Here is a 12,391-nt window from a genome sequence, read left to right as displayed (position 1 = left end):
CCAGCCATGTGGGGTTTTTTGAGCCCCCTAAGGCAGCGGTCCCCGACCTTTTTGGCACCAGGGACTGGTTTTCATGGAAGACAACTTTTCCATAGACCGAGGTTGGGAGGGATGGTTTCGGGATGATTCAAGCACATTACATTTATTGTGCAGTCAAACCTCTCTGCTAATGATAATCTGTATTTGCAGCAGCTCCCCAGCGCTAGCATCACTACCTCAGCTCCACCTCAGATCATCAGGCATTAGATTCTCATAAGGAGCACACAACCTAGATCCCTTGAGTGTGCGGTTTACAGTAGGGTTCGGGCTCCTATAAGAATCTAACGCTGCTGCTGACCTGACAGGAGGCAGAGCTCATGTGGTGATGCAAGTGATGGGGAGCGGCTGTAAATAGAGATGAAGCTTCACTCACTCGCCCACGCTCACCTCCTGCTGTGCAGCCTGGTTCCTAACAAGCCATGGACTGGTACCGGTCCAAGGCCTGAGGGTTGGGGACCAAAGCCCCAGGTGACTCTGGTGCACGTTGAGCTTGAGAACCAGTGTACCCCCCATAAGCATGTCTCCCAAGCAACCCCGCGCAGGCCAATTGCTAACATAATAATCACCGCCTTTTTTCCACTTTTGCAGTCATTGAATGGGAGATAGAGCAGGGCTTGCTGAGCTCAGAGAACAGGGACCAGGGAGCCACCGTCTTCCTTCGAGAAATCCAAGACCTCAACAAACACATCCTGGAAGACTGTGCCCTCAAGATGGTGGACCGGCTCCCGGACGGCTGCCTGGATGCCGACGCCCAGAACCTTCTCAGCAGCCTCAAGGGGCGTATTGCCAACACACAGCCAGGAGTCCTCAAGGTCCACCACCTCCCGTGGAGCCGAGACCTGGTGAACCCCAAGAACAAGGCTCACGCTCGCTACCTGAAGGAGCTGAGTGAGCAGTTTGTGGCCAGGGCCAACCACCAGGTCCTCGAACACCTGCGTGAGCTGGAGGTGGCCAGGCAGGAGTTGGGGTGGCTCTACCAGGAGATCCGCCACCACCTTTGGCAGAGTGCGGAGGCCACCCGGACCTTCTGTGGACGCCAGGAGCTCCTGGCCCAGCTCGGGCAGCGGCTCAGGCAGAACGACAGCAAGCCCCACACCCCATTGGTGCTCTCAGGTCCTCCGGGCGTTGGAAAGACAGCCTTGCTGTGCAAGCTGGCCGAGCAGATGCCAGGGCTGCTCGGCCACAAGACAGTGACCGTCCTGCGGCTGCTGGGGACATCACAGATGAGCTTGGAGACTCGCAGCCTTCTTAAGGGCATCTGCTTCCAGGTGTGCCTGGCCTACGGGCTGCCCCTGCCCCCCGCCCAAGTCCTGGATGCACACACTAGGGTGCTCCAGTTTTTCCACATCCTCCTCCACACGGTCTCCTGCAGAAACTTCGAGTCCCTGGTGCTCCTACTGGATTCTATGGACGACCTGGACTTGGCCCACCACACTAGGAGGGTCCCCTGGCTGCCTCTCACATGCCCCCCGAGGGTGCACCTCATTCTTTCGACTTGCTCAGGGGAGCGGGGGATTTTGAACACCATGCGGCAGATGCTCACAGACCCCAGGGCTTACTGGGAGGTGAAGCCCCTCTCAGGAAACCTAGGGCAAGAGATGATCCAGCTCCTGTTGGTGGCTGCGAGAAGGATGCTGACCCCTGTGCAGAGGGACCTGCTCTGGGCCAGCCTTCCGGAGTGCGGGCACCCTGGGCGGCTGAGGCTGGCCTTCGAGGAGGCCCGGAAATGGGCCTCCTTTTCTGTGCCAGCCCCTTTAGCCACCACGGCCAAGGAAGCGACACACCAGCTCTGCACCCGCCTGGAGCAGACACACGGGCAGCTCCTCGTGGGCCACGTGCTGGGCTACATCGTGTCTTCCCGGTAAGTCTCTGTTTTTTGTGTGTTTTTTTTTAACTCTGTTTTTCCCCCCTTTTTAAAAACTGAGATATAGTTCATGCATTCATTTCCTGCTGTCACAAATCACCAACTGGGGGGCTTAGAACAACAGACACTTATTCTCTCATACTTCTTGAGGCCAGAGGACTGAAATCAAGGTGTCTGCAGAGCCGCGATCCTTCCGAAGCCTCTAGGGAAGAATGTATTCTGCAACTTCCTCTTAGGTTCTAGGTCCCGGCCACCCTGGGCATTTCTTGGCTTATAGATGCGCCACTCCGATCTCTGCCTCTGTCTTCACACAGCCTTCTCCTTCCTGAGTGTCTCTGTGTCTTTTTGTTTGTTTGTTTGTTTTGATACACTCTCATCCAGAGAGATGGAGTGCAGTGGTGTCCACCATAGCTCACTGCAACCTCCAACTCCTGCTCAAGTGATCCTCCTGCCTCAGCCTCCTGAGTAGCTGGGACTACAGGGTGTGCACCACCATGCCCGGTTAATTTTTCCTATTTTTTTGTAGAGACAGGGTCTTACTATGTTGCCAAGGCTGTACTTGAACTCCTGGCCTCAAACAACCCTCCTGTCTCAGTCTCCCAAAGTGCTGGGGATTACAGGCATGAGCCACCTCACTTGGCCTAGAGGGAGTAGATCTTAAGTGTCCTCACCACACACATACACACACACATACACACACACAATCTTGACTCTGCATGGTAACAGACATGTTGACTAATTTGATTGTGGTCATCATTACACAATGTATACGTGTGTATCACATCATCATTTTGTACACCTTGCACGGATACAATTTTTATTCATCAGCTATACCTTCATAAAGCCGGGAAAATAAGTACCTACATAAAAAAGAAAGAAGAGACTGCCTACCCGGTTGCTCAACCCAATGAAAGTCTCAGGGCTGTGAACACCAATCAACCAGGGACAGGACAGACCAGAGCCTTTGCTCAGAAATGCTGGGTGTGGACGGGGAGTCACAGAGAGGAGGGTGTTAATCAGAGTCACCTCAGCATCCAAGCTGCCTCCCCAGGAGGGTTGGGTAGAGGCCAATTAGCAGAGACACCAAGGAACAAAGCTTTGCTTTGCCGCAATGGGCCGACAGAAGGTGCTGCAGCCCGTCACCCCAAGTGCTGGGTGACAGACTAACAGTTGTGCCTCTTCTTGGTTTGGGGAGGGGGCAGTTTTTTCTTTTTTGATCTGTGCTATTTCAGACTTCTGTCTGTTACAACATACTTGCCTAGAGGGCAGATCCCAGTGAGGAGGAGCTTTTAGTTTGTTTCCTTTCAACGGAAACCGCTCATGCCAGTGTTGAGAACTAAGGGTCTTATTCCAGGTGGGAGTTGGGGAAGTCCAGGGCCACCTTGTATCCGACTCTAAGGGTGCACTCCAGATTTCATGTTGCACCCCAGAGTTCATGACTGGCCTGGACTGTACAAGGGTACAAAGGCAAGCTGGGAACTGAGGCTCGCACCCATAATCCCACCACTTTGAGGGGCCAAGGCAGGAGGATCGCTTGAGGCCAGGAGTTCAAGACCACTCTGGGCAGCACAGTGAGACCCAATCTCTACCAAAAAAAAAAAAAAATTAGCCGGGCCTGGTGGCACGTGTCTGTAGTCCCAGCTACTTGAAACACTGAGGTCGGGGGGATACCTTGAGCTCAGGAGTTCAAGGTTACAGTGATATATGATCACGCCACTGCACTCAAGCCTGGGCAACAGAGTGAGACCCTGTCTCCAAAACAACAACAATAAAAACTCCAAAAATAAACCCCAAGCAGATTGGGCAATGTTCCAGAATAGAAGGGTGGCCCCATCAGGCCATTCTGGTCAAGCCTACTTGGAGGAAGCGAGTTGTCATGGAAACCAGAAAGTCATGAGAATAAGGGCATTTTCCCATCCTCTCTCCCTCAGGGGTCCTCTCTGAAGATTGGCTTCTCTTCTAGGTTCTTCCTTTTGCCTTCCTGGAACTTCAGCTTGCCTTGAGATTCGGTTGGTGTCAGGAGCTTGTATTTTGGGGACCAGGCACTCTCTTGCTGGCTTGTTCTTTGAGTCCCAATTCGAAAATCTGGGGAGACAGAAACCAGTTGGCCTACTTGGCCCCGTGTCTGGTGCAATCAGCAAAGCCGGGGGGCTCACAGGGTGTAGGACCTCCACCCTGGGGTGCTGGCAGGGGTGGTGGTTTACGAAGGCGACAGTAAGGAGGATGATGTCGGTACGTCTGGTGCCATGAAGCATGTTACGTTTCCATGTGAAGTCAGTGTGCTGGGATGATTGAGAGACTCACTCTTGGGGAGGATCTTAGTTCCTTGCAGGTCAGAGTCCTCACCTCTGGGTGACTCTGCCACCCAAGGAACGTTTGACAGGGTCTGGAGACATTTGGGGAGTCACAACTGAGGGGGATGGGTGCTCCCGGAGTCTCTGGTGGGTGGAGATCAGGGAAGCCACTCAACACCCTACAGTGCACAGGACAACCCCACCACAGAGAACGTCCCAGACCCTGGTGTAGGTAGTGCACAGGGCGAGAAACCCTGCCAGGGAGATCCTGTCTGTCTGTCTGTCTGTCTGTCACCTCTAATTATCTATTTCTAAACCCCCCCCCCCTTTGTTTTTTTGAGACAGGGTTGCTCTGTCCCTAGACTGGAGTGCAGTGGCATCATCACAGCTCACTGCAGCTGCCAACTCCTGGGCTCAAGTGATCCTCCTGCCTCGGCCTCCTGAGTAGCTGGGACTACAAGTGCACACCACCATGCCTGGCTAATTTTTGTGTTTTTTAGTTTTTGTAGATACGAGGTCTCACTATGTTGCCCAGGTTGGTCTTGAACTCCTGGCCTCAAGCAATCCTCCTGCCTTGGCCTCCTAAGTGCTGGGATTACAGGCATGAGCTGCTGAGCCCAGCACCCACTGCTTTTAGAAAGTATCCACCCTCCTTACCACGGCCTGCCAGACCTGGCCACCCCCTGCCTGGAGTACCTACCCTTAAATCTTCCCCTGCTGCTTCCCACCCATCTAATCCCAGCTCACATGGCGCCTTCCCAGAGAGGCCTACCTGCTCCGAGATCCATATCCCTCCTCCACCCCTCACCTTGTCCCTCTCTTTCACGGTACTTCATTGATCATCTTCCTGCACTTGGTACTACTCAATGCTTTTGTGTTTCTTTCCTGCCTGGCTCCCTGCACTAGAAGACAAGCTCCAGGGAATCTGCAGTGCACTGAGTGTTTGTGCCCCCTGAAATTCCTATACCAAAATCCTCACCCCCAAGGAGATGATATTAGGAGGTGGGAACCTTTGGAGGGTGATTATGTCATGAGGGTGGACCCCTCATGAATGGGATTCGTGCCCTTATAAAAGGAACCCCAGAGAACTCCCTTGCTCTTTCCACCATGAGGACACAGAAGAAGGCACCATCTATGAACCATGAAACGGGCCCTGACCGGACCTCGAATCCGCCAGCACCTTGACCTTGGACTTCCAGCCTCCAGAACTGTGAGAAATAGATGTTCATTAGTCAAGCCACCCAACGGACAGTATTTTTATCATAGCAGCCCAGATAGGCTAAAATAGGTGCCTAGCTCCCTGTCCCTCAGGGGTCAGGCAGCACCATGCCTCTTACAGAGACGACACTCCACCAGTAGTCCTCGAGCAAGAGTGCCGGGGCTCTGTCGATGAGCCGGGCCCTGTGTGTTGCAAACAGAAAACAGCCTCCCCTTCTTCCCTGCTCTGAAATAAACTCCATTTGATTGTTCCGCACCCTGATGAAATTTCCAGGAAATCCTGCAGTTTTTCCAATCTAATGCTCCCAGGTATTAGGAAGGCCACTCCAGTCCTGGTACTGAAACTTTAATGGCTCATCCTGTTTAAAGACACTCCGTGGGCCAGGCACAGTGGGTGATTCAAACCTGTAATCCCAGCATTTTGGGAGGCCAAGGCAGGAGGATCCCTTGAGTCCAGGAGTTGGAGACAGCCTGGGCAACATAGCAAGAACCCATTTCTACAAAAAATACAAAAATTAGCTGGGCGTGGTGGCATGTGCCTGTAGTCCCAGCTACTCAGGAGGTTGAGGCAGGAGGATCACTTGAGCCCAGGAGTTCAAGATTGCAGGGAGCTAGGATTACACCACTGCACTCCAACCTGGATGACAGAGCAAGACTTTGTCTCCAAAGAACAACAATGAGAAGATACTTCCCAGTGGGCCAGGGTGTGGTGGGGTGTGGTGGGTGCAGTTGGTTTTTGCATTATTTTCTTTGCATTATCTTGTACTTCCCTCCTTATGCTGACTGTGTCAGACTCCTCTGAGGTTGGGGAGCAGACGCTTCCTGGTTCTGTAGCTGTGAGTACAGAGGAAAAGATCAGAAGGATTTTCTTTGGTGGGTCAGCCACAGGGGTCGCTGGTCCCCGCTGGGCACTGTCTCAGTGCTGTTCCTTAGGGTGGGGGCCGGACTCCATGCAGGTGGCTGTGTCTCTTCCTCTCTTGGCTTCTACATCCTCCCAACACAGAAGACACAAGATGTGTTCCAAAGCCCCATCCCTCCTCCCTGCAGGTACGGGCTCTCAGAGGCGGAGCTGAAGGATGTCTTGTCCTTGGACGACGAGGTCCTACAGGCCGTGTACCGGGACTGGACCCCGCCCAGCAAGGAGCTGCTGCGGTTCCCACCCCTGCTGTGGGTGCGGCTCCGTCGGGATCTGGGCTACTGCTTGGCCCGGCGGCCCGTGCACGGCTTCACGCTCCTGGCCATCAGCCACAGGTAGGTCCAGGTGGCGGTGGCGGCGGCGACACTGTCTGGGTAGGACCCCAAGAAGGAGGACTCACTGACAGAGCACCTCTCTGTGCCGGATCCTTCCTCACTCCCGATTCTCAAAGACTCAAATCCAGTGTGTTCAGAATTCTAGGGTTTCCACACCAGAGACTCCTACACAATGAACTTGTTTTTGAAATTGAAGTGAAATTCACATAACATGCAATTCACCATTTTAAAGTGGACGATTCAGTGTCATTCAGGACACCTGCCATGTTGTGTGGTCATCACCCACTCTGTCTAGTTCTAAAATATTTTCATTACACCCAGAGGAAACCCCATCCCCATTAGCAGCCACTCCCCACTCCCCTCCCCCAGCCCCTGGCAACAACTCATCTGCCTCCGGGAAGACTAGTGGCCACCTCTGAGCTCCATGGGTCTCCCAGGTTCATCAGCCTGTGTCCCCTCTCCGCAGACAGCTGGTCGAGGTGGTCCTCGAGCGCTACCTGTCGGGGCCTGAGAGAGCCAAGAGGCACAGCGTCTTGGCTGACTTTTTCTCAGGCGCCTGGGGCCAAGGCACCAAGAAACTCATCACCTTGCCGCTCGTGGGGACGCCCCTGAACTTGGACCGCAAGGTGAAGTGCCCGGGACCCCTGCTTCCCACCTGCAGCCTCCACCCTGCAGAGCCGGCAAGGCCACGGCTACCCGGTGTGGCATATTTACCTCCGTCCTTCCTTCTTTCCCACTCAACATACCATCCTTGGCCGGGCACTGTGGCTCACGCCTGTAATCCCAGCACTTTGGGAGGCTGAGGCAGGGGGATCACTTGAAACCAGGAGTTCAAGACCAGCCTGGGCAACGTAGAGAGACTTTGTCTCTACAAAAAAATAATTAAAAAAAAAATTACCCAGACGTGGTGGCACACACCTGTAGTCCCAGCTGGGAAGGCTGAGGCGGGAGAATCTCTTGAACCCAGGAGTTTGAGGTTGCTGTGAGCTGTGATTGCACCACTGCACTCCAGCCTGGGCAACAATGAGATCCTAAAAAACTTTTAATTTTGAAATAATTTTAGATAAACCGAAGAGTTGCAAGAAGAGTACAGAGAGTTCCCATGGACCCTTTCCCTAGATATTAAGATCTTATATAACCATATACAATAATCACAACTAGGAAATCACACTTTTAATTCTTTGGTTATAGCTCAATTTTTTCTTTTTCTTTGTCTCCCCTGCTGGACCGGGGAGGCCGGAGGCAGGGCCAGACCCTGATTCTTTTCTTTCCTCTATCCAGTGACTCAGAGACCCCTTCCTGTGTGCCTAGAGCCCCTGCGGTCTCAGCCTCCTCCTGTCCCCCGAGTACATAGTCTGACCCTCTTTCTGGTCTCCCAGTTTCAGGACCTCTTGTCCCAGTTCATCCTCCCAAGGAATGCTCTGACAATCCAACCTGATCATGCCTCTCCTCTAACACCTTCTATACCTCCCCGGTGCTCTCTATATTGAGCTGGACCTCCAGCCTGATGTTCACCTTCATGACCTGCCGCCTAAAACCTCCCCAATCTCATTCCCCACTGTGATTCTCTACCTGGCCTGCCACATTAATAATTCAGTCCTGGCATTCCGTTCCTTTGTCCTGGAATGCCACTGTTTTCTGACACATTTACCAGGCAGACTCCTACTTGTCCTCTGAGGCCCAGCTCTAATGCCCCCACCTTCAGGAAACCTTCCCTATTTCCCCAGGAAGTGTCACACACCACCCCCTTGGATTCTCCTCTCCCCAAATCCCCTCCCCTATCCCAGCCCTGACCATGGGGGACGAAGGGTATGTTGGTCTGCCATTGTGTCACCGTCCCCTCCAGCACTGTCAGGCCTGGCCCATGTTTGTTTCCAAGCTGCAGCCTCCCTTCTCCCCTGCCAGGTGGCCCCGCAGCCCCTGTGGTTCTCGGACACGGTTGCGAACGTGCGGAAGCTGGAGGAGTTGCCCTATCACCTGCTCCACTCGGGCCGCTGGGAGGAACTGAAGCAGGAGGTGCTGGGTAAGGGCTGCCCCATCTCAGAGGGCATCGGGCCACACGGGAGGCCCATAGAGGCATGGGGCAAATGTGGACATCCTGGGCTCCTCTTAAGGCAGAGGTTCTTGCAAGGGACCATTCTGCACCTGGGGACACTTGACAGTGTCTGCAGACAGTTTTGCTTGTCACGACTGCGGGAGAGGGGCTACTGGAATCTAATGAGTAGAGGCCCGGGATGCTGCTCAACATCCCACAGTGCACAGGACACCCCACCGCAGAGAATGATCTGGCCCCAGATTTTGAGAGTGCAGAGGATGAGAAACCCTGCCTCAGCGCAAGAGACCCTGTCTGTCTGTCTGTCCATCTGTCCTTCCATACATCTATCCATCTGCCCATCCATCTTCCCATCTGTACATCCATCCATCCATCCATCCATCAGTCCATCCATCCATCCATCCATCAGCCCATCCATCTATTCATCCATCCATCCATCAATCCATCCATCTATCCTTCCATACATTTATCAATCCACCCATCCATCTTCCCATCTGTACATCCATCCATCCATCCATCCATCAGTCCATCCATCCATCCATCCATCTATCAATCCATCCATCTATCCATCCATCCATCCATCTGTCCTTCCATACATCTATCCATCCACCCATCTATCTTCCCATCTGTCCATCCATCTATCCATCCAACTATCTATCAGTCCATCCATCCATTTATCTACCCACCCATCCATCTTCCTGTCTGTTCATCCATCCATCCATCCACCCATCCATCCATCTTTGTATCTGTTCATCATCCATCTATTCGCCCATCCATCCATCCATCCACCCACCCAGTAATCCATCCCTGTGATTCTCAACCAAGGGAGACTTTGCCCCCCAGGGACACTTGGCAATGTCTGCAGACATGTTTGACTGTCACCCTCGGGGGCAGGGGTGCTACTGGCTTCTTGTGGGTGGAGGCCAGCCTTGCTGCTGTACATCCCACGATGCACAGTTCAGCCCCCACACACACACATCCCAGAGAATCATCCAGCCCCAACGTCAGTACTGTGGAGCTTGAGCCCTGGATGAATTGGGGAGGTGATTCTCTGCCCCCTGCATGAACTGGAGGTGGGTGTGTCCTTCCCACATTCTCCCCTCTTTTGCTCTGCAGGCAGCATGAGCTGGATTTCTTGCCGGGGCCTCTCCGGGGACATTGAGGACCTGCTGGATGATTTCGACCTGTGTGCCCCTTACCTGGACTGTCCTGAGGTCAGCCTGGTCCGTGAAGCCCTCCAGCTCTGCCGCCCGGCCGTGGAGCTCCGAGGCATGGGTGAGTCTGCACGGCCTGGCCAGGGGGCGGGGCTGCTCTGCACCGACCTCTAGAAACCCACTCTGCTGCCTGAGCTGCGAGCTGGATTTTCATTAAACTCTCACCTTTCCCAGTAAAACCTGTAGGTTTTCTTCTAGCACTTCTAGAATTTTGAATTGAACCTGGGAGAGCAGCGCCCTCCCTCACCCTGGGCGGGCACCTTTCTCTAGAAAGGCCAGACAGGAAATATCTCAAGCAGAATTGAGGAAATTGTGTAGGTACTTATGTAACAAGAGAAAACAAAGTTCCCACGTGTTTGTATTGATGAAATTCAAAATATAATAATAATGACAGCAGAATTTAGGGTTGAAAGTTGATGTTTCCTGTCATTCAGTCCATTGCAAACACATGGCTGTAGAAACTTTTATTTTTGAGACAGGGTCTCACTCTGTTGCCCTGGGTAGAGTGCGATGGCATCATCATAGCTCACTGTAGCCTCAAACTCCTGGGCTCAAGTGATCCTCCTGCCTCAGCCTCCTGAGTAGCTGGCACTACAGGTGCCTGCCAAGATACCTTACTAATTTTTCTGTTCTTAGTAGAGACGGGGGGGGGGGGGGGTCTCACTCCTGCTCATGCTGGTCTCGAACTCCTGAGCTCTAGTGATCCTCCCACCTTGGCCTCCCAGAGTGCTGGGATTACAGGTGTGAGCCACTGTGCCCTGCCGGAATCATTTTGGACCAGAGCCCCTCTTCTTACTGGCTGAGTGAACTTGTGCAAGTTGCTTAACCTCTGTGCCTCAATTTTCCTCTTTATAAACTTGGAATAATAATTGTGATATCTCTGTGTAGTAAGCAGAAAACTGCTTCCCTAAAAGGTATATAGTCCTACCTTGGTATTCGAGGGGGATGAGTTCTAGGTCGCCTGTGGATACTAAAATCCGTGGACACCCAAGTCTCTGATATAAATAATGTAGTATTTGCATATAACCTACACACATCCTCCTGCACACTTTAAATCTCTCTAGATTATTTAAAATGCTTAATACAATATAAACACTATCTATATAGTTGTGATACTATATTGTTTAGGGAACCCTGACAAAAGTCTGTACATGTTCAGTACAAGTGCAATTTTTTTTTTTTACATTTTTAAAAAATTCTTTAACATTTCATTGTCAAAATTTAAATTTTTAAAAAAAATTATTTTGGTCCATAGTTGGTTGAGTCCACAGATGCAGAACTCACAGATATGGACCATATCTCACAGGGCTGACTGTTTTACTTCCCCATTGCTGCAACCTGTGATTATTATCTTGCATGGCAAAAGATGTGATTAAATTAAAGATTAATTAAAGACCTTATTAGCCAGGTGTGATGTGGTGGTGCACAACCGTAGTCCCAGCTGCTCGGGAGGCTGAAGTGGGGGGATCACTTGAGCCCAGGAGTTAGAGGCTACAGTGAGCTCTGATCATGCCGTTGCATTCCAGCCTGGGCGACAGAGCGAGAGTCGGTCTCCAAAACTGAAAGGAAATGAAACAAAATGAAATGAGATGAAATGTAAAAACACACACAAAAAATGTGAAATCACAACTGTGATACAACATGAGCTGGGGGCGAGGTGGGGATAGGAGGTTGGGGCTGCAGAGTGCTTCTTGCAGAAGTGACGTTTGGGCTAAGCTGAGGACGAGGGGTAGCTTGTATGACACAAAGTAGCAAATGTCAGAGACCATGTATGCTCATGGCCGCTTGACGGCATAATTTCACGAAGTTCCTGACTCTGTGAGGACGTGCAGCTCTCTGAAAAAATGCTTTGAAGACAAAATACAATAGAGCAGGGGGCCCCCATGTCTCTTGCCTGAGTCACTCTATTCCTTAAAAGATAAATGAATGTGGCCTTGGATTTTTTCTACACAAAAAATAGCATCTGACGGGGTTAATGAATATGCTTCTGTGATCTAAAATCAGATGCACTCTTATATCCAAACCTTGATGTGCTGCTGCTGGAATGTAACTTCTGAGGAAGTCTGATGTGATTTTGCACGTCCTAAACCTCCACCACCTGGGCTGAAACACTGTCCCGGGGCAGTGTGATTGAGCCCGTCTGAACGGCTGCTCCCGGGCTACAGGTCTCGGTTTGTAGTCCTCAGTAAGACTTCTGAGTAAAACTAACCGGAATTCTTTAAAAGCTTGATTTCCTCCCCTCCTTAGTCAACAGTTGCTATGAGAAAGGGGGACGATGGGAAAGTGTTCCAGGCAGAGGGAACAGCATGTGCAAAGGCCCTGAGGCTGGAGATCGCCGGGTGCTTGAAGTAGGGGTGAGGGTGTCTGAATGGTAGAGGAAGCAGGAGAGGATGGCAGGGGTCAGCATCCAAGGTGTTGGGTCTTCTCTTCTGTCCAGAAGCCCCTGCAGAGCGTGGGG

General features: G+C 52.1%; 1 protein-coding gene across 1 annotated transcript in view; it reads left to right on the top strand.

Annotated features, from left to right (window-relative positions):
• LOC138383660 (NACHT domain- and WD repeat-containing protein 1-like) overlaps positions 1 to 12,391 on the top strand; it is a 50,690-nt gene that overhangs the window by 13,322 nt on the left and 24,977 nt on the right. The window contains 5 exon segments of the mRNA XM_069468661.1: positions 628 to 1,900; positions 6,463 to 6,666; positions 7,133 to 7,292; positions 8,572 to 8,689; positions 9,836 to 9,994. Of these exon segments, the coding sequence (XP_069324762.1) occupies positions 628 to 1,900; positions 6,463 to 6,666; positions 7,133 to 7,292; positions 8,572 to 8,689; positions 9,836 to 9,994 (1,914 nt within the window).

The sequence above is a fragment of the Eulemur rufifrons genome, chromosome 6, assembly GCF_041146395.1.
Source record: "Eulemur rufifrons isolate Redbay chromosome 6, OSU_ERuf_1, whole genome shotgun sequence".
Classification (NCBI taxonomy): Eukaryota; Metazoa; Chordata; class Mammalia; order Primates; family Lemuridae; genus Eulemur; species Eulemur rufifrons.
Note: the sequence above shows the minus strand (reverse complement) of the source record. Positions and strands in the feature narration are given on the sequence as shown.